The following is an 18,580-nucleotide window of genomic DNA, read 5'->3' as shown; positions in this document are numbered from 1 at the left end:
AAAGGAAGGTTAAATATTACACATAATAAACACAAATGAGAGGATAGATTAAGTTTAACCTCTTACAAAGTAAATAAATTGCCTGGTCTGGGTATAATATATCTCAGGCAAACATGAGACAAAATAGTATGACATTGTACAAAATAATTCAACACAACTGTTGTGAAAGGGTTATTTAAAATGGTCGAATATTGTTACATGACCTTTGTTTGGTATTGGCATTATGTTCAGCATAGACATTGTGGGCTGAAGGGCCTGTTCCTGTGCAGTACTGTTTGTTCTATGTTCTATGTACCTGATCTAAGCCCCGCCATGCTGTGTTCCTATAAACGTAACCTCCAACACTGGTTCATTACTCAGACACAGTCTCACTCACAAATCAATAGCATTTGTACATTATGTCCCTAGTGGGTGTAGGATGGTGTTGAAGTGCGGGGATCGCTGGGCGGCACGGACTTGGTGGGCCGAAAAGGCCTGTTTCCGGCTGTATATATATGATATGATATGATGATGTTCATGACATCACAGTATTGGAAAATGGTTGATAGATAATGAATACATTTATAATTGAAGTCACTGGAAAACAAGACATGATAGCACTTCCTACACTCGCATTCATATAGAAAGGTACAGTACAGGAACAGACTCTTCAGCTCACAATCAGCTATCAATTTAGTTTATTGTCACGTGTACCGAGGAACAGTGAAAAGCTTCTGTTGCGTGCTAACCAGTCAGCAGAATGTTTATGCCGAACATGAAGCTAATTAAACTGAAATCATCTGCCTGTGCATGATCCATGCCCTTCTGTGTGCCCAACCAAAAACCTCCTAAATGCCACTATCATATCTGCCTCCAGCACCAATCCCACCAGCCACCACCATTCTCTGTGTACAAAACTTGCCCCACACATCCCCATTAAACTTTGCTCCCCTTTCCTAATACAGTAGTTATGCCCTCTAAGTGTTGGACATTTCCACCTGGGAAAATGGTTCTGACTATCTAAGCCTCTCATTATTTTCTATACTTCTATCAAGTCTCCCCCTCAACCTCTGACATTCCAGAGAAAACAATCCACACTAAACAATATTAGCCAGGCCTTTTCACGGTCAAAGTAATGTTGATGTTCAACTGAAATAGAACACTGAGCTTCACTTTAACATCTGATTCAGAAGTTAATATTGTGATGAAATTTTGGAAATAAATTCAATTAGTAAATTTCTTGTTATTATTGAGTGATTCTGAAACTGCTGCAGGTTTCCTGGAAAATATTCTTACTTCCTGAAAGCAATTGGAAACACAGATCAGTCTGAAGAAGGGTCTCGACCCGAAACGTCACCCATTCCTTCTCTCCCGAGATGCTGCCTGACCTGCTGAGTTACTCCAGCATTTTGTGAATAAAGCAATTGGAAACAACAGTCAGAGAAAACTAATTTAAATTCAACAACCTGCCTCAAGACACGCCAGTCAAACTGCCGCGAGAGACGGCACCAGTTTGTCAGGAAAAGTGTAGGGAGTGAGGTGGTGGCATGTGAGCTGGGGTTAGGGTGGTCAGAGAGGCTACATGTATATGGAATGAGGTGGTGGGTTAGGGTGGTGGGAGAGGCTACACTTTGTATGGAGTGAGGTGGTGGTGTGTGAGCTGGGGTTAGGGTGGTGGGAGAGGCAACACTTGTGTATCATGGTATTATTTCAGATAAACCCAAAACATGCCCTTTAATATCAACCCTGCCAAAGGCTTCAGGGGGTTGACCAAGTTCTGCTTGACCAACTGCCTTGAATCATTTTGGGGGAAGCTGACCAGAGCGTACACAGGTTTACGTTGAGACTTTCAAACAGCTTTTGCCAACACTTGCACAGAAATCATCTCCTTAATCTTAAAAATATTTAGAAATTAGTCATATTTGGATGTGAATTTTGCAGATGGATTTTGATAAAAATGTTTTGAGAGTCAGTACTGTTTTTATACTGATCCCTGTCATGGTGACGTTATTGACCTTCAGCGCCTGTTGGTTACTTGCTGCCTGAATGTTGTTACATATGACTGTTGCAATTCACACACAACTCAACAATGAGCAGATCACACTGAATCTCATTAGTGAATCTCACACGTTGAAACTGTCCCACCGGGCCACGACTCCCACCTGTTATTATAATGCGTTAAACATCCGACACTCCCAGTGCAGACCATCGGTCGAAGCTTCAGTGTGCTCATGTATTCAGTTCACCCGAGATGTCCATCTTCATCCAGGCCAAGGTGTCTGGATCGGAACCACCCAACTTCCAAAACTTTCATTACTACACCGCTGCTGCACAGCAACTGAACTGTGACATTGATCGCTGATATCTCTTTGCCTCTTCTCTGCTGAGACAACTCCCAAACCTGCATCCTCTAGTCCAGGAGGGACAAGGGGAGACACTGCCTCCTGCAGGTTCCCCTCAAAATTACGCAACATCCAGGTTCAGAAATGTATTGTGGTAGGAAGATCAGCATCTTTGGACAACAGCCTGGAGCTCCCTATCCCATTGTGGAGGAACACCAACAGAGTGACTGCAGGGGTTCAGAGAGGTGGCACATTGCTGGGCAGGCAGGGATGGAGAGTAAACTTTGAAAATAAGTTCTTCTTGTTGGATATACAAACAGGTGTGTTACACACGTCAACAACCCAAAGCCAGCAGTTCAACAGAAGACTGGTCATTCCGTCTGGTCAACAAGACTGGTCATTCTGTCTGGTCAATGGAAGACTGGTCACTCTGTCTGGTCAATGGAAGACTGGTCATTCTGTCTGGTCAATGGAAGACTGGTCACTCTGTCTGGTCAATGGAAGACTGGTCACTCTGTCTGGTCAATGGAAGACTGGTCATTCTGTCTGGTCAATGGAAGACTGGTCACTCTGTCTGGTCAATGAAAGACTGGTCATTCTGTCTGGTCAATGGAAGACTGGTCATTCCATCCGGTCAATGGAAGACTGGTCACTCTGTCTGGTCAATGAAAGACCGGTCATTCCATCTGGTCAATGGAAGACTGGTCATTCTGTCTGGTCAATGGAAGACTAGTCATTCCATCTGGTCAATAGAAGACTGGTCATTCCATCTGCTATCCTTGGTGGAGGAGGTAGACAAGCCAGTCACTCAAACCAGAACAGTGCGATCTTAAACCACCTGCAGATGTGGAGGGAACTATGATAGAACCTCCAGGAATTAAGACTCCTTCAACACTCTGATTAAGCAGACTGGATTTTGTGTTAAATATGAATAGGGTTTCATCCAGAACCTTCCGATTCCAAGGTAACCAATTCACCTGAGCTGGTGCAAAGCAATCAACTCAATAATTCAAATAAAATAAAAAGAATAAGGCACTAAACCTGGCATTAAAAATAGAATTGCAATAAATGCCCTGCAGGTGAGTTAAAAAATGCAAATAAAAATGAATGCTTTCAGCAAAGATTACAGCTGGAAATATCAGAACCTGCCCTTTGTATTTGGGGATGTTATTCTGTCGGCTGTGCATTTCGGGCAATTTCCATTTTGATTTAAGCAAATAAAATAGCAGATCAGACAGTCAGAAGCATAAATACAAGGCAGGGATGATGCATAGAGCTATGCAAGAAAGGGAATAACACAGTTTCAACATAAAACATATGAAGGACCAAAATTTAGAACTGAAATGCACACATAAAATGAATGGAAGCAAAGAGCTTGGATTTGTTTAACAAACTATCATCATGTGCAAGCTGGTGAATTATCAGTCTCAGTCTGCCCAAATGTGTTTTTTTCTGATCTAAGTTGCATTATCTTATATTACTCTGAAATAGTTCATATAAGCAGAATTTGTTGGACTAATTTTATAGCACCGGGAGCTTTTGTCACTTTCCTTTGGTACAATATTATGTTTACTGTACACAAACCTAGACTTAAATCTTTCCATTACCACACTGCCTATGAAGTTCAAGTTATTGTCTTCCACCTCCTTCTCTCTTCCCCATAACTTTCCTTGTCCACTACTGTTATGTTTGGATCAGTTAAAAAAAAACTATTTTTTGCCAATATTCTCCCTGCACAATCTCCATTGTTCTGTTGAAGAGTGTTCCCCAACATATATTCAGGAAGATGTACCTGAACTCACCCAACCTCCTTTTAAGAAAGATATATCGTCACTGCAAATCTGACAAATGTTGACTACTGCTGTTTATTAGAAATCTCTCTCCACCAAACACTGCCCATTACACTGTTCCTAAACATCACTGTCTTAGGTTCTGAGCCGTTCCAAATTTATCTTGAGCTGCTCAATCCCTGGGAGACCAACCTAACAGGTTTGACAGAATACAAAAGAGAACGCACAGACCTGATAAAGCTCTAATCATAAAATCTAGAGTAAAATGCAGGATTCAGTTCAGTCCTGTGCTAAGTCGACACTGGGGTGAACACTCATGGAGACCTTCTCACTAAGTGTTCAGGAAAACGCAGGATATCTGAGAAAAAAACAGAATCTGCCATAAATATCTTCTTGTGTTCAGCGGCACTAAAATTACTTCGGTAAGCAATTTGGGTGTCCTGATCCTTGGAGATTTCAATATGCAGGTAGACTGGGAAAATCAGGTTGGTACTGGACCCCAAGAAAGGGAATTTGTAAAGTCCCTCGAGATGGATTCTTCGAGCAGCTTGTAGTGGAGCCAACCAGGGAAAGGCAATTTTAGATTTAGTGTTGTACAATGAACTGGATTTGATAAGGGAACTCAAGGTACAGGAACCATTAGGAGGTAGCGACCGCAACATGATAAGTTTTAATCTGCAACTTGAGAGGGAGAAGTGATATTGGATGTGTTGGTATTGCAGCTGGGAAAAGGGGACTATAGAGGCACGAGGGAGAAGCTGGCCAAAGTTGGACAAGAGCTGAACAAAGTGCAGTTTTGGTCTCCTAGTTTGAGGAAGGGCATTCTTGCTATTGAGGGAGTGCAGCGTGGGTTCACCAGGTTAATTCCCGGGATGGTGGGACTGACATATGATGAAAGAATGAATCGACTGGGCTTATATTCACTGGAATTTAGAAGGATAAGAGGGGATCTTATAGAAACATATAAAGTTCTTAAATGATTGACCAAGCTAGGTGCAAGAAAAATGTTCCTTATGTTGGGGGAGTCCAGAACCAGGGGTCATAGCGGGTAGGCCATTTAGGACTGAGATGAGGAAAAACCTTTTCACCCAGAGAGTTGTGAATCTGTGGAATTCTCTGCCACAGAAGGCAGTGGAGGCCAATTCACTGGATGTATTTAAGAGAGAGTTAGATATAGCTCCTGGGGCCAACAGAACCAAGGGACATGGGGAAAAAGCAGAACAGGGTACTGACTCTGGCCATGATCATATTGAATGGCGGCGCTGGCTGAAAGGGCCGAATGGCCTACTGCTGCACCTACTTTCTATGTTTCTATGTTTCTGTGACTGGAAAAGGACCCCAGCAGGGATGACAGTGGAACAGCAATGGCAAGAATTTCTGGGAATAATCCAGAAGATGCAGGATCTTTTCCTTCCAAAGGGGAAGAAAGATTCTAGGGGGAGAAAGAGGTGACCGTGGCTGACAAGGGAAGTCAAGGACAGTTTAAAGCTAAAAGAGAAGGTGTATAACATAGCAAAGATTAGTGGGAAACCAGAGGATTGGGAAGCTTTTAAAGAACAACAGAGGGTAACTAAAAATAAAATATGGGGAGAAAAGATGAAATATGAAGATAATCTAGCCAATAATATAAAAGAGGATAGCAAGAGTTTCTTCAGTTATATAAAGAGCAAGAAAGAGGCAAGAGTGGACGTTGGACCGCTGGAGAATGAGGCTCATAGATATTGGCAAGTATGATGTTGTGGGAATTACAGAGACATGGCTGCAAGAGGACCAGGGCTGGGAGCTGAATATTCAGGGGTATACAACCTATCGAAAAGACAGACAGGTGGGCAGAGGGGGTGGGGTCGCTCTGTTGGTAAGGAATGATATTCAGTCCCTTACAAGGGGTGACATAGAATCAGGAGATGTAGCATCAGTATGGACAGAACTGAGGAATTGTCAGGGTAAAAAGACCCTAATGGGAGTTATCTACAGGCCCCCAAACAGTAGCTTGGATATAGGGTGCAAGTAATGCTACAGTGGTTATGGGAGATTTCAACGTGCAGGTAGACTGGGAAAATCAGCTTGGTAATGGACCCCAAGAAAGGGAGTTTATGGAATGCCTCCGAGATGTATTCTTAGAGCAGCTTGTACTGGAGCCTACCAGGGAGAAAGCAATTCTGGATTTAGTGTTGTGTAATGAACCGGATTTGATAAGGGAACACGAGGTTAAAGAGCCATTAGGAGGTAGTGATCATAATATGATAAGTTTTAATCAACAATTTGAGAGGGAGAAGGGAAAATTGGAAGTGTCAGTTTTGCAGTTGAGCAAGGGGGACCAAGGAGGCATGAGGGAGGAGCTGGCCAGAGTTGACTGGAAAGAGACCCCAGCAGGGAAGACAGTGGAACAACAATGGCAGGTATTTCTGGGAATAATACAGAAGGTGCAGAAACAGTTCATTCCAAAGAGGAATATTGATTCTAAGGGGAGTAAGAGGCGACTGTGGCTGACAAGGGAAGTCAAGGACAGTATAAAAATAAAAGAGAAGAGGTATAACATAGCAAAGATGAGCACAAAGCCAGAGGATTGGGATTCTTTTAAAGAGCAACAGAAGATAACTAAAAAGGCAATACAGGGAGAAAAGATGAGGTACGAAGGTAAGCTAGCCAAGAATATAAAGGAGGATCACAAAAGCTTCTTTAGGTATGTGAAGAGAAAAAAAATAGTTAAGACAAATGTGGGTCCCTTGAAGACAGAAGCAGGTGAATTTATTATGGGGGACAAGGAAATGGCAGACGAGTTGAACAGGTACTTTGGATCTGTCTTCACTAAAGAAGACACAAACAATCTCCAAGATGTACTGGTGGACAGAGTTCCTAGTGTGACGGAGGAACTGAAGGAAATTCACATTAGGCAGGAAATGGTGTTGGGTAGACTGATGGGACTGAAGGCTGATAAATTCCCTGGGCCTGATGGTCTGCATCCCAGGGTATTTAAGGAAGTGGCTCTAGAAATGGTGAACACATTGGTGATCATTTTCCAATGTTTTATAGATTCAGGATCAGTTCCTGTGGATTGGAGGGTAGCTAATGTTATCCCACTTTTTAAGAAAGGAGGGAAAGAGAAAACGGGAAATTATAGACCAGTTAGTCTGACATCAGTGGTGGGGAAGATGCTGGAGTCAATTATAAAGGAAGAAATTGCGGAACTTTTGGATAGCAGTAACAGGATCGTTCCAAGTCAGCATGGATTTACGAAGGGGAAATCATGCTTGACTAATCTTCTGGAATTTTTTGGAGGATGTAACTAGGAAAATGGACAAGGCAGAGCCAGTGGATGTAATGTACCTGGACTTTCAGAAAGCCTTTGATAAGGTCCCACATAGGCGATTAGTGAGCTAAATTAGAGCACATGCTATTGGGAGTAGGGTACTGACATGGATATAAAATTGGTTGGCAGACAGGAAACAAAGAGTAGGGATTAACGGGTCCCTTTCAGAATGGCAGGCAGTGACTAGTGGGGTACTGCAAGGTTCGGTGCTGGGACCGCAGCTATTTACATTACATTAATGACTTAGACGAAGGGATTAAAAGTAACATTAGCAAATTTGCAGATGACACAAAGCTGGGTAGTAGTGTGAACTGTGAGGAGGATGCTATGAGGATGCAGGGTGACTTGGACAGGTTGTGTGAGTGGGCAGATGCATGGCAGATGCAGTTTAATGTGGATAAATGTGAGGTTATCCACATTGGTGGTAAGAACAGGAAGGCAGATTATTAGCTGAATGGTGTCAAGTTAGGAAATGGGGAAGTACAAAGAGATCTGGGTGTCCTTGTTCATTAGCCACTTAAAGGAAGCATGTAGGTACAGCAGGCAGTGAAGAAAGTTAATGGCATGTTGGCCTTTATGACAAGAGGAGTTGAGTATAGGAGCAAAGAGGTCCTTCTGCAGTTGTACAGAGCCCTAGTGAGACCGCACCTGGAGTACTGTGTGCAGTTTTGGTCTCCAAATTTGAGGAAGGATATTCTTGCTATGGAGGGAGTGCAGCGTAGGTTTACTAGGTTAATTCCCGGAATGGCGGGACTGTCATATGTTGAAAGACTGGAGCGACTAGGCTTGTATAAACTGGAAATTAGAAGCATGAGAGGGGATCTTATTGAAACATATAAAATTATTAAGGGATTGGACTCGCTAGAGGCAGGAAACATGTTCCACAAGTTGGGGGATTCCAGAACTAGGGGCCACAGTTTAAGAATAAGGGGTAGGCCATTTAGAACGGAGATGAGGAAAATCTTTTTCACTCAGAGAGTTGTAAATGTGTGGAATTCTCTGCCTCAGAAGGCAGTGGAGGCCAATTCTCTGGATGCTTTCAAGAGAGAGTTAGATAGAGCTCTTAAAGATATCGGAGTCAGGGGGTATGGGGAGAAGGCAGGAACGCGGTACTGATTGTGAATGATCAACTATGATCACATTGAATGGTGGTACTGGCTCAAAGGGCCAAATGGCCTGCTCATGCACCTATTGTCTATTGTATGGCCTAATTCTACCCCTATTCCTTACGACTTTATATTCTGAGACAAATCCAAGCTACAGCAGTTCACTATTTCTGAAATGTGTTCCTGATTTTTTACATTAAAAGCAGCCGTTTACAAGATTGCGTTCCATAAACATAAAAGTATTTGTTTCTGCTGAGAAATGTGCTGATTGAAGGGTAATTATTGGGCAAGGGGCATCTTCTCTTTGTCACTGTGTGCCAAGGACATCAGGTTAATTTTACAGTTAAAAGATAAAGCTCTCTAATTACAACTCTAGTTGTTTCCCCAGGTGTGGGTTTGTGGAAAGGTGAGTGAACAGTGAAGGGATAGTAATTGGCTGCAGTCAGCTGGTGGTATGGCTGAGAAATGCCATGCAGTAATGTGCTAAGTGAATGAACATAGACCGTGAATGAACATAGACCGTGAATGAACGTGGACCGTGAATGAACGTGGACCGTGAATGGACGTGGACTGTGAATAGACATTAGACAATAGACAATAGGTGCAGGAATGAACGTAGACCGTGAATGAACGTAGACCGTGAATGAACGTAGACTGTGAATGGACATGGACCGTGAATGGACGTGGACCGTGAATGAACATAACCTGACAGAGTCACACTAATAATCCAAACCATCTCACAGACACATTTCCCAGACACATATTTTGCTTTAAGCACCCTGTTAGGTTTTCATCCTGTTTATGAAGACTGCAAATGTAGAATTTGTTAGCAGCTTATCTTAGATGTTGACGTAGACGGGTTGGTTGGTAAGCTTGTAGATGATACCAAGGTTACTGGGGTCACAGACTGTGAGAAAGGCTGTCAAAGTATACATCGGGATATAGATCAGCTACAGAAATACATAGAACAGCAGAAGAACAGGCCCCTCGACCCACAATGAGGTTCAGATAGGGAAGTCAGTCAGAACTTTTTTTCCCAGGATAGCAAATTCAGATACTAAAAGTCATAACGTTAACGTGAGAGGGGCAAAGTTTAAAGGAAATGTGTAGGACGTCTTTTTTTACACAGAGCGTATTGTCTGGAATGAGCTGCCAGGAATGATGGTGAAGGCAGATACAATAATGGCATTTACGAGGCTTTTAGATAGGCACGTGGATATGCAAGGAATGGAGATATATGAATTATGCGCAGGCAGATAAGAGTTTGTCTTGGCAGTATGTTTGGCACGGACATTGTGTGTCCAATGGCCTGTTCTTACAATAGACAATAGACAATAGACAATAGGTGCAGGAGTAGGCCATTCAGCCCTTCGAGCCAGCACCGCCATTCAATGCGATCATGGTTGATCACTCTCAATCAGTACCCCGTTCCTGCCTTCTCCCCATACCCCCTCACTCCGCTATCCTTAAGAGCTCTATCCAGCTCTCTCTTGAAAGCATCCAACGAACTGGCCTCCACTGCCTTCTGAGGCAGAGAATTCCACACCTTCACCACTCTCTGACTGAAAAAGTTCTTCCTCATCTCAGTTCTATTGCTGTGCTGTTCTACATTCTAGTCATATTAATACCAAGAGCAAATTTTTATTTCATTATATAAAAAATCTGTGGACCTCTCCTTTCAACTGGGTCCTGGGAAATCCCTGCTGTACTTTTTCCATCCATCCTACAGCAGGGCAACCAGAACTGCGCACAGTGCCCCTGAACAACCACAGCAGCATCTTTGAACCAAGCCCCCTTTTAGGAGTGTATACACGTGAGGGGCCGGAGAACCTAGGGTGATGGAGGAACTGAAGGAAATCCACATTAGGCAGGAAATGGTTTTGGGTAGACTGATGGGACTGAAGGCTGATAAATCCCCAGGGCCTGATGGTCTGCATCCCAGGGTACTTAAGGAGGTGGCTCTAGAAATAGTGGAAGCATTGGAGATCATTTTTCAATGTTCTATAGATTCAGGATCAGTTCCTGTGGATTGGAGGATAGCAAATGTTATCCCACTTTTTAAGAAAGGAGGGAGAGAGAAAACGGGTAATTATAGACCAGTTAGTCTGACATCAGTGGTGGGGAAGATGCTGGAGTCAATTATAAAAGACAAAATTGCTGAGCATTTGGATAGCAGTAACGGGATCATTCCGAGTCAGCATGGATTTACGAAGGTGAAATCGTGCTTGACAAATCTACTGGATTTTTTTCAGGATGTAACTAGGAAAATTGACAGGAGAGTCAGTGGATGTGGTGTACCTCGATTTTCAGAAAGCCTTCGACAAGGTCCCACATAGGAGATTAGTGGGCAAAATTAGGGCACATGGTATTGGGGGTAGGGTACTGACATGGATAGAAAATTGGTTGACAGACAGAAAGCAAAGAGTGGGGATAAATGGAGCCCTTTCGGAATGGCAGGCAGTGACCAGTGGGGTACCGCAAGGTTTGGTGCTGGGACCCCAGCTATTTACAATATACATTAATGACTTAGACGAAGGGATTAAAAGTACCATTAGCAAATTTGCAGATGATACTAAGTTGGGGGGTAGTGTGAATTGTGAGGAAGATGCAATAAGGCTGCAGGGTGACTTGGACAGGTTGTGTGAGTGGGCGGATACATGGCAGATGCAGTTTAATGTAGATAAGTGTGAGGTTATTCACTTTGGAAGTAAGAATAGAAAGGCAGATTATTATCTGAATGGTGTCAAGTTAGGAGGAGGGGGAGTTCAATGAGATCTGGGTGTCCTAGTGCATCAGTCAATGAAAGGAAGCATGCAGGTACAGCAGGCAGTGAAGAAAGCCAATGGAATGTTGGCCTTCGTACCAAGAGGAGTTGAGTATAGGAGCAAAGAGGTCCTTCTACAGTTGTACCGGGCCCTGGTGAGACCGCACCTGGAGTACTGTGTGCAGTTTTGGTCTCCAAATTTGAGGAAGGATATTCTTGCTATGGAGGGCGTGCAGCGTAGGTTCACTAGGTTAATTCCCGGAATGGCGGGACTGTCGTATGTTGAAAGGCTGGAGCGATTGGGCTTGTATACACTGGAATTTAGAAGGATGAGGGGGGATCTTATTGAAACATATAAGATAATTATGGGATTGGACACATTAGAGGCAGGAAACATGTTCCCAATGTTGGGGGAGTCCAGAACAAGGGGCCACAGTTTAAGAATAAGGGGTAGGCCATTTAGAACGGAGATGAGGAAGAACTTTTTCAGTCAGAGAGTGGTGAAGGTGTGGAATTCTCTGCCTTAGAAGGCAGTGGAGGCCAGTTCGTTGGATGCTTTCAAGAGAGAGCTGGATAGAGCTTTTAAGGATAGCGGAGTGAGGGGGTATGGGGAGAAGGCAGGAACGGGGTACTGATTGAGTGATCAGCCATGATCGCATTGAATGGCGGTGCTGGCTCGAAGGGCTGAATGGCCTACTCCTGCACCTATTGTCTATTGTCTATTGACAGGGTGGACAGTGAGCAGCTTTACCCGGGGTGGAAACATCACATGCTGGAGGGCAGAGCTGTGATGTGATCGGGGATGTAAAGGAGATGCGCATGGCACACTGAAGTTGGTGAGTGCCTGGAACACGCAGCGGGGAGTGGGGAGGGAGGGGGGCAGACGCGATTGCGCGATCGTGTTTAAAAGGCTTTGGTGTGGTGGAAATTAAGGGATGGGGATTATGTGCAGGCAGATAAAATGTAGTCTTGGTATCATGTTCGGCACAGACATTGTGGGCCAAAGAGCCCGTTCTTGTGCAGGAAGGAACTGCAGATGCTGGTTTAAACCGAAGATCGACACAAAACGCTGGAGTCACTCAGCATCGGTGGAGAGAAGGAATGGGTGACGTTTCGGGTCGAGATCCTTCTTCAGGCTGAGAGTCACGGTCTGAAGAAGGGTGTCGACCCGAAACGTCACCCATCTTTTTTTCTCCACAGATGCTGCCTGACCCGCTGAGTTACTCTAGCATTTTGAGCCTGTTCTTGTGTTGTAATGTATGTTAATTTTTTTTTTTTAAATCTATTTTATTTCAAAATTGTTTGTCTGCATAACAATCTTTCAAAACTTTAGACTTCAGAGATGCAGCGCAGAAACAGGCCCTTCGACTCACCCGTACACGAACACTATCCTACACATCAGGGACAATTTTACCGAAGCCAGTTAAACTACAAATCTGTACGTCTTTGAAGTGTGGGAGGAAACCGGAGCATCCGGAGAAAACCCACACGGCCACAGCGAGAAGGCACGGCCTCCTGACAGACAGCACCCGTAGTCTCTGGTGCTGTGAGGCAGCAACTCTAACCGCTGCGCCACCAATAAAGGCCGATGGCATTCTGGCTACAACTTGGTCGTTGTCCCTGGGTGGGATGCATGTTATTGTCGACATGGATGGCAAGGCCAGCGCCTAATGGCCATCACTAATTGTGATGTGATGCAGCAGCGTGGGTGGGGACAGGGTGGCCGGAGATATGACATCTAATCTGCCGCCCGGCAACCCAAGGCGTGGGATAGTCTGACGGCCACCAGTCTCCAGAGTAGCCTCTTATTCCACAATGTATTGGATGGCGAATTCCGTGGCTGTCGCAGTGGACTGAAGTCACGCTGCTCGTCCAACATGAATAACTCATCTGCCCAAGGCAACGGATTTCATATCAAATCAATTACAATCTACTCTTCAGTTTAGCTAACACTTTTATGTGGTGATTTATTTTCCTGCTTATTCGCTTTTCAGACTTGAGTATATTTTATTTCGGCATTAGCGCGTTTAAAATAAAGTGCCCAGTCGTTCACTTCACCGGCGGTGAGCGGTGGCGGTTATAAATTATTTTTAAATGCTTGTCTTCTGCAAATGGCAACATGAAGCTTGATTTTTATGAGATAGGAATAAAGAGGAAATAACGGGGAAAGGTTTAGTCGGGTGGGGAATATGTTCCGAGGTGTGAGCCTGGTGATTTGTGGAGAGAGTTTATTCTTTTGCCTGGCGGAGGCGGGACCGCGACACCCAGATGGACCGGGTCTAGAGTCATGGAGAGTCAAAGAGTCACTGGTCCTTCTACAGAGGGTGCAGGAAAAGGTGCAAGGAAGGACCACATCAGGGTCACGAAAGATCAAAGAGAAGGACAGACCATTCAGGGCAGGTGTTGAGTCGCTGCCGGGGCGGGGCGGGGCGGGGCAGGCTGTTGCAGGTGGGGGGGACGGGGTGGCATTTGTACCTGGCAGAGTTGGCATCTTTCAACCTAGGGACTTGCCACCGGTGGGTAACGATTTTATCGTCAGTCACATGAAAAGCCCGGCGTCTGTAAAGAATCGCAGCATCTATCTCCGGCATAAATAACAATGCTTCAAACAAAAATGTCAAACGGAGCGCAGTCAAGAGAGGAATGTGATTTGCAGCAAACACCTCGGCCGATATTCTGTTGACGGAAAAGATCATCATGTCCAATATCTGGTCACGTTTCTAAAAGCGGGAGAGAAATCACAAAGCCGAAATGTATTTACTTTAAACTATGCATCATTCCACACCGATCCATGTAAGGCCGTCTGTGAACTATTTTGTTACACTTATTTATAGGAGCAAGGAGGTAGGACTGCAGTTGTACAGGGTCCTGGTTAGATCGCACCTGGAGTATTGTATGCAGTTTTGGTCTCCTAATTTGAGGAAGGACATTCTTGCTATTGAGGGAGTGCAGCGTAGGTTCACCAGGTTAATTCCCGGGATTGCGGGACTGACATATGATGAAAGAATGGAACGACTGGGCTTGTATTCACTGGAATTTAGAAGGATGAGAGAGGATCTTATAAAAACATATAAATTTATTAAGGGATCGGAGAAACTAGATGCAGGAAACATGTTCCTGATGTTGGGGGAGTCCAGAACCAGGGGCCACAATTTAAGAATAAGGGGTAGGCCATTTAGAACTGAAATGAGGAAAAACCTGTTCACCCAGAGTTGTGAATTTGTGGAATTCTCTGCGTCAGAAGGCAGTGGAGGCCGATTCACTGGATGTATTCAAAAAAGGGTTATTAGATAGAGCTCTAGGGGCTAGCTGAATCAAGGAAGATGGGGAGAAGGCAGGAACGGGGTACTGATTGTGGGTGATCAGCCATGATGACATTGAATGGCGGTGCTGGCTCGAAGGGCCGAATGGCCTACCCCTGCACCTATTTTCTGTGTATCTATGTATTTCACAAACATTAAATCCCTTGTCTCCGGGAGCGGTACGGGATGGGGACTGTTCGTTCGCCGCTGGGATACGGGAGGTCGTGACTCACCCACCCGGTGCCACAGACTGGAGTCTTGAACAAAACACAGCGGGTAAGGCAGCGTCTGTGGAGGGAATGGGCAGGCGGCTTATCCTCAGTCTGAAGAAGGGCCCCAACCCGAAACGCCGTCTGTCTATTCGCTGTAGACACTGCCTGACCCGCCGAGTTCGTCCAGCACTTTGTGTTTTGTTTAAGATCCACAGGTCCGTGGGTAAGTTATCCACGCGTTCCAGCAGTTCAGACCAATCACTATGTCAGTGGTGACATAGAGTTGGTGAAGGAGGGCAGCAGGTACAGACACAAGCGGGTAGACCCTGCCTCTCCACTGCCCGTTCATCCAGAGTTGTCCCAACACGGGAACGGTTCCCGGGCGGTGACCCGGCGGCACCTGTGCGGCATTGACCTGGTCCCGTGTCGGTAAATGATGCCCACAACCTCCCCCGTCCTTTATAAAGTTACTAAGACTTACCCTGATCACGTTCCGCGAAGAGTTGCTGTGGTCCACGTTGACACTGAGTGAGAAGAAGGCGGCGGTGCCGTACAGCACCTGGCTTCTGTAGAGCAGGTCACGGAAGCGGCCGCTGCCCCCGTCCCTGCCCCCGTCCCAGCCGCCGCTCTGGCCGAGGACGTGGAGCAAAGGCCCGGCTCCCAGCCGCTCGATCTCGCCCAGGTCGGTGCAGGAGCGGTAGAACTGCTTCACCTTCCTCTCGGCGGAGCGGCGGTGGAGCCGGCGCACGGGTTGTGTGAGAAGCCGCTGCAGTTTGTGGCGGTTGTTGCGGGCGATGGCGGCGACTGTGCCGTAGCTCAGGGTGTCCTCGGGGATGGCGTGTCTGCTCAGCCAGCCGCCGCAGGAGAAGCTGTAGAAGTCGCGGCACGGGTCGATGCTGGCGTCGATGTTGCTGGCGATGAGCCGCGCCGCCTTGGCGAAGCCCCCGCGGCGCCCACCCTCCTCCCGGCAGCCGGCGTCGGACGCGGGCCACAGGTACTTGAGTAGCAACATACTGCCCAGGATAACGCACAGTCCCACCGCGAACACCAGCGCCGACAGCAGGCAAACCTCACGCCGCTTCCAGCCGCCGCCGCCGCCGCCGCCGCCGCCGCGCTGCCCGACCCGCTCCGGCCTCCGGTTCAAGCCGCTGTGCAGCGTCCCCGAGCTCAACCTATTCACGTACTTCACCTCCTGAAACTCATCGTAATGGGCTGTCAGCGAGTACGTTGTCTCCATCGTCCCCACGAACCGCGCTAACTCTGGGCGGCAGCGGGCACACAACTTCGCAACAGCCGCCGGGACGGGACAGGACAGGGGGTCCGGGACGGGACAGGACAGGGGGTCCGGGACAGGACAGGGGGTCCGGGACAGGACAGGACAGGGGGTCCGGGACAGGACAGGACAGGGGGTCCAGGACAGGACAGGGGGTCCGGGACAGGACAGGGGGTCCGGATCAAGACAGGGGGTCCGGGACAGGACAGGACAGGGGGTCCGGGACAGGACAGGGGGTCCGGGACAAGACAGGACAGGGGGTCCGGGTCAAGACAGGGGGTCCGGGACAGGACAGGACAGGGGGTCCGGGACAGGACAGGACAGGACAGGGGGTCCGGGACAGGACAGGACAGGGGGTCCGGGACAGGACAGGACAGGGGGTCCGGGACAGGACAGGACAGGACAGGGGGTCCGGGACAGGACAAGACAGGGGGTCCGGGACAGGACAGGACAGGACAGGGGGTCCGGGACAGGACAGGACAGGGGGTCCGGGACAAGACAGGGGGTCCGGGGCAGGACAGGGTGGTGAGCCGAGCTGGGCTGAGATGGGGAGAGGGGGTCCGGGCGTTGCCTTGTGTGCGGGCTGAGCTGAGCCGAGTCGGGCTGATCAGATCTGGTCTTGGAGAGGGGGTCTGAGCGTTATGAGCTCAGCTGAGTCGAGGCGGGCTGGTCTGGTCTGGGGTCTGGTCTGGTCTGGTCTGGTCTAGGCGAGGGGGTCCGGGCGGTGTGAGCTGAGCCGGTCCGGGCCGGGCTGCAACACCTGCCAGCCTCTCTGCAGCGGGTTAAATACTGAGCGCGATGGTTGACATCCCTTCAGTCTGGCACCAAATGCGACGAGATCGGCGTCTCACGGCGACAGCGCGGGGCTGACACCAACATCGGCTCCGTGCCGTATAAAAACCGTACAAGCCCCCTCCGGCGCCTCTTTAACACCTGACAAGGGGGAGAATCGCGAGCTTACAATTTGAACCAATTGATCGCGTAATTGTTTAAAGTGTGCGCAAAATATTTTAGAAAACACTCACCAAGTGATTTCATTCGATGGCTTCACTGTCTGGCAGATTATTGTTCATATTGACTCCAGTAAGACTTTGTGAAAAAGGACACTGCGCTGGAGTAACTCAGCGGGTCAGGCAGCATCTGTGGGGAACATGGATAGGTGACGTTTCACAGAGTGCTGGAGTAACTCAGCGGGTCAGGCAGCATCTGTGGAGAACATGGATAGGTGACGTTTCACAGAGTGCTGGAGTAACTCAGCGGGTCAGACTCAGGCAGCATCTGTGGAGAACATGGATAGGTGACGTTTCGAGTCGGGCCCTTCTTGTGAAGTGGGAAACATTCAAATAAACCGATAGCAACACGTGCCGCATTTATATCCAGAAGGTCGATCACTTATGGAACGCTTCGCAGAGAATTCTAACAATTATCAGCGTAGTAAATACATAAAATAAAACTTTAGTGCTCCAAGCGATCATTGTTTTGGAGACATTCAGTGGAAAGGCAATCTGTAGCTGTAATTATGAAAATCACATACATTATTCATGACCCGCGATTGTAGTCGCGTTAATTGTTTCTGGTTAATTGAGTATTCCTTGATTTAAGCGAAGCCCCCAGCGGTGACCTGAGCGGGCCAGTTAACATTAACTCGTGTTAATAACTGGTTGCAGCAACAGTTTGCGAATGAGAAGTGGTTTTGGACTAAGACTTGAGAGGAGGAATGAGTGACGGGAGAGTGGAGGGAAGATAGACACAAAATGCCGGAGTAACTCAGCGGGACAGGCAGCATCTCTGGAGAGTAGGAATGAAGGACCTTTTGGTTCGAGACCAATCTTCAGACCCGACCCGTCACCCATTCCTTCTCTCCAGAGATGCTGCCTGTCCCGCTGAGTTACTCCAGCATTTTGTTTCTATCTTCCCTCCATTGATGCTGCCTGACGCGCTGAGTTTATCCAACACTCTGTGGGGTTTTTTTGCTCAAGATTCAGTATCTGATATTCTTCGCGTTTTCTGTAATATTGGAAGCCCCGCGGGTCAGGCAGCGGCGGTCCCGTTACCGTGTGTACTGGAAAGGCTGAAATGGTTGGAGCCCCTGAGATACAAACGGGTGGAGATCACGGATACCGGACGAAGGTAGAACAAGTGAAATCAATTCATGCCGGCGCTGGGATTGTGTGCCTTCTGATTCCAGCTCCCAATGAGGAGCGATCACAGACACAGACACCAGTCAGCAAGGTTGGCCTTTTCTGCAATAAATCTAAAATTAACATTTTCAATAATACTAAGGTTACACTTTGTTGATCGGGTAAATAATAAAACTTTGCGCGTCGGGTTATGAACCTGCGGAGTTTAGGACCCTTCTTCAGCTCAGCGCTGGAGCTAAAGGGCCGTCCCGGGACTTCCCCATCGCTCGGGGTATGAGATACCTGGACGTGTCCAGAGTCCCGGGACCGGGCGACCGCCGCTCTCCACACTCTCTGGGGACGTGTCGGAGCGTGGGGAGCG

General features: G+C 47.1%; 1 protein-coding gene across 1 annotated transcript in view; it reads right to left on the bottom strand.

Annotated features, from left to right (window-relative positions):
- ecel1 (endothelin converting enzyme-like 1) overlaps positions 1 to 16,137 on the bottom strand; it is a 92,571-nt gene extending 76,434 nt beyond the window's left edge. The window contains exon 1 of the mRNA XM_078410079.1: positions 15,287 to 16,137. Coding sequence (XP_078266205.1) covers positions 15,287 to 16,042 — 756 coding nt within the window. The 5' untranslated portion in view covers positions 16,043 to 16,137. The remainder of the gene's footprint in view (positions 1 to 15,286) is intronic.
- Positions 16,138 to 18,580: the final 2,443 nt, after the last annotated feature.

The sequence above is a fragment of the Rhinoraja longicauda genome, chromosome 13 (genome assembly GCF_053455715.1).
Source record: "Rhinoraja longicauda isolate Sanriku21f chromosome 13, sRhiLon1.1, whole genome shotgun sequence".
NCBI classification, from domain to species: Eukaryota; Metazoa; Chordata; class Chondrichthyes; order Rajiformes; family Arhynchobatidae; genus Rhinoraja; species Rhinoraja longicauda.
This window is presented reverse-complemented; position numbering and strand designations above follow the sequence as displayed.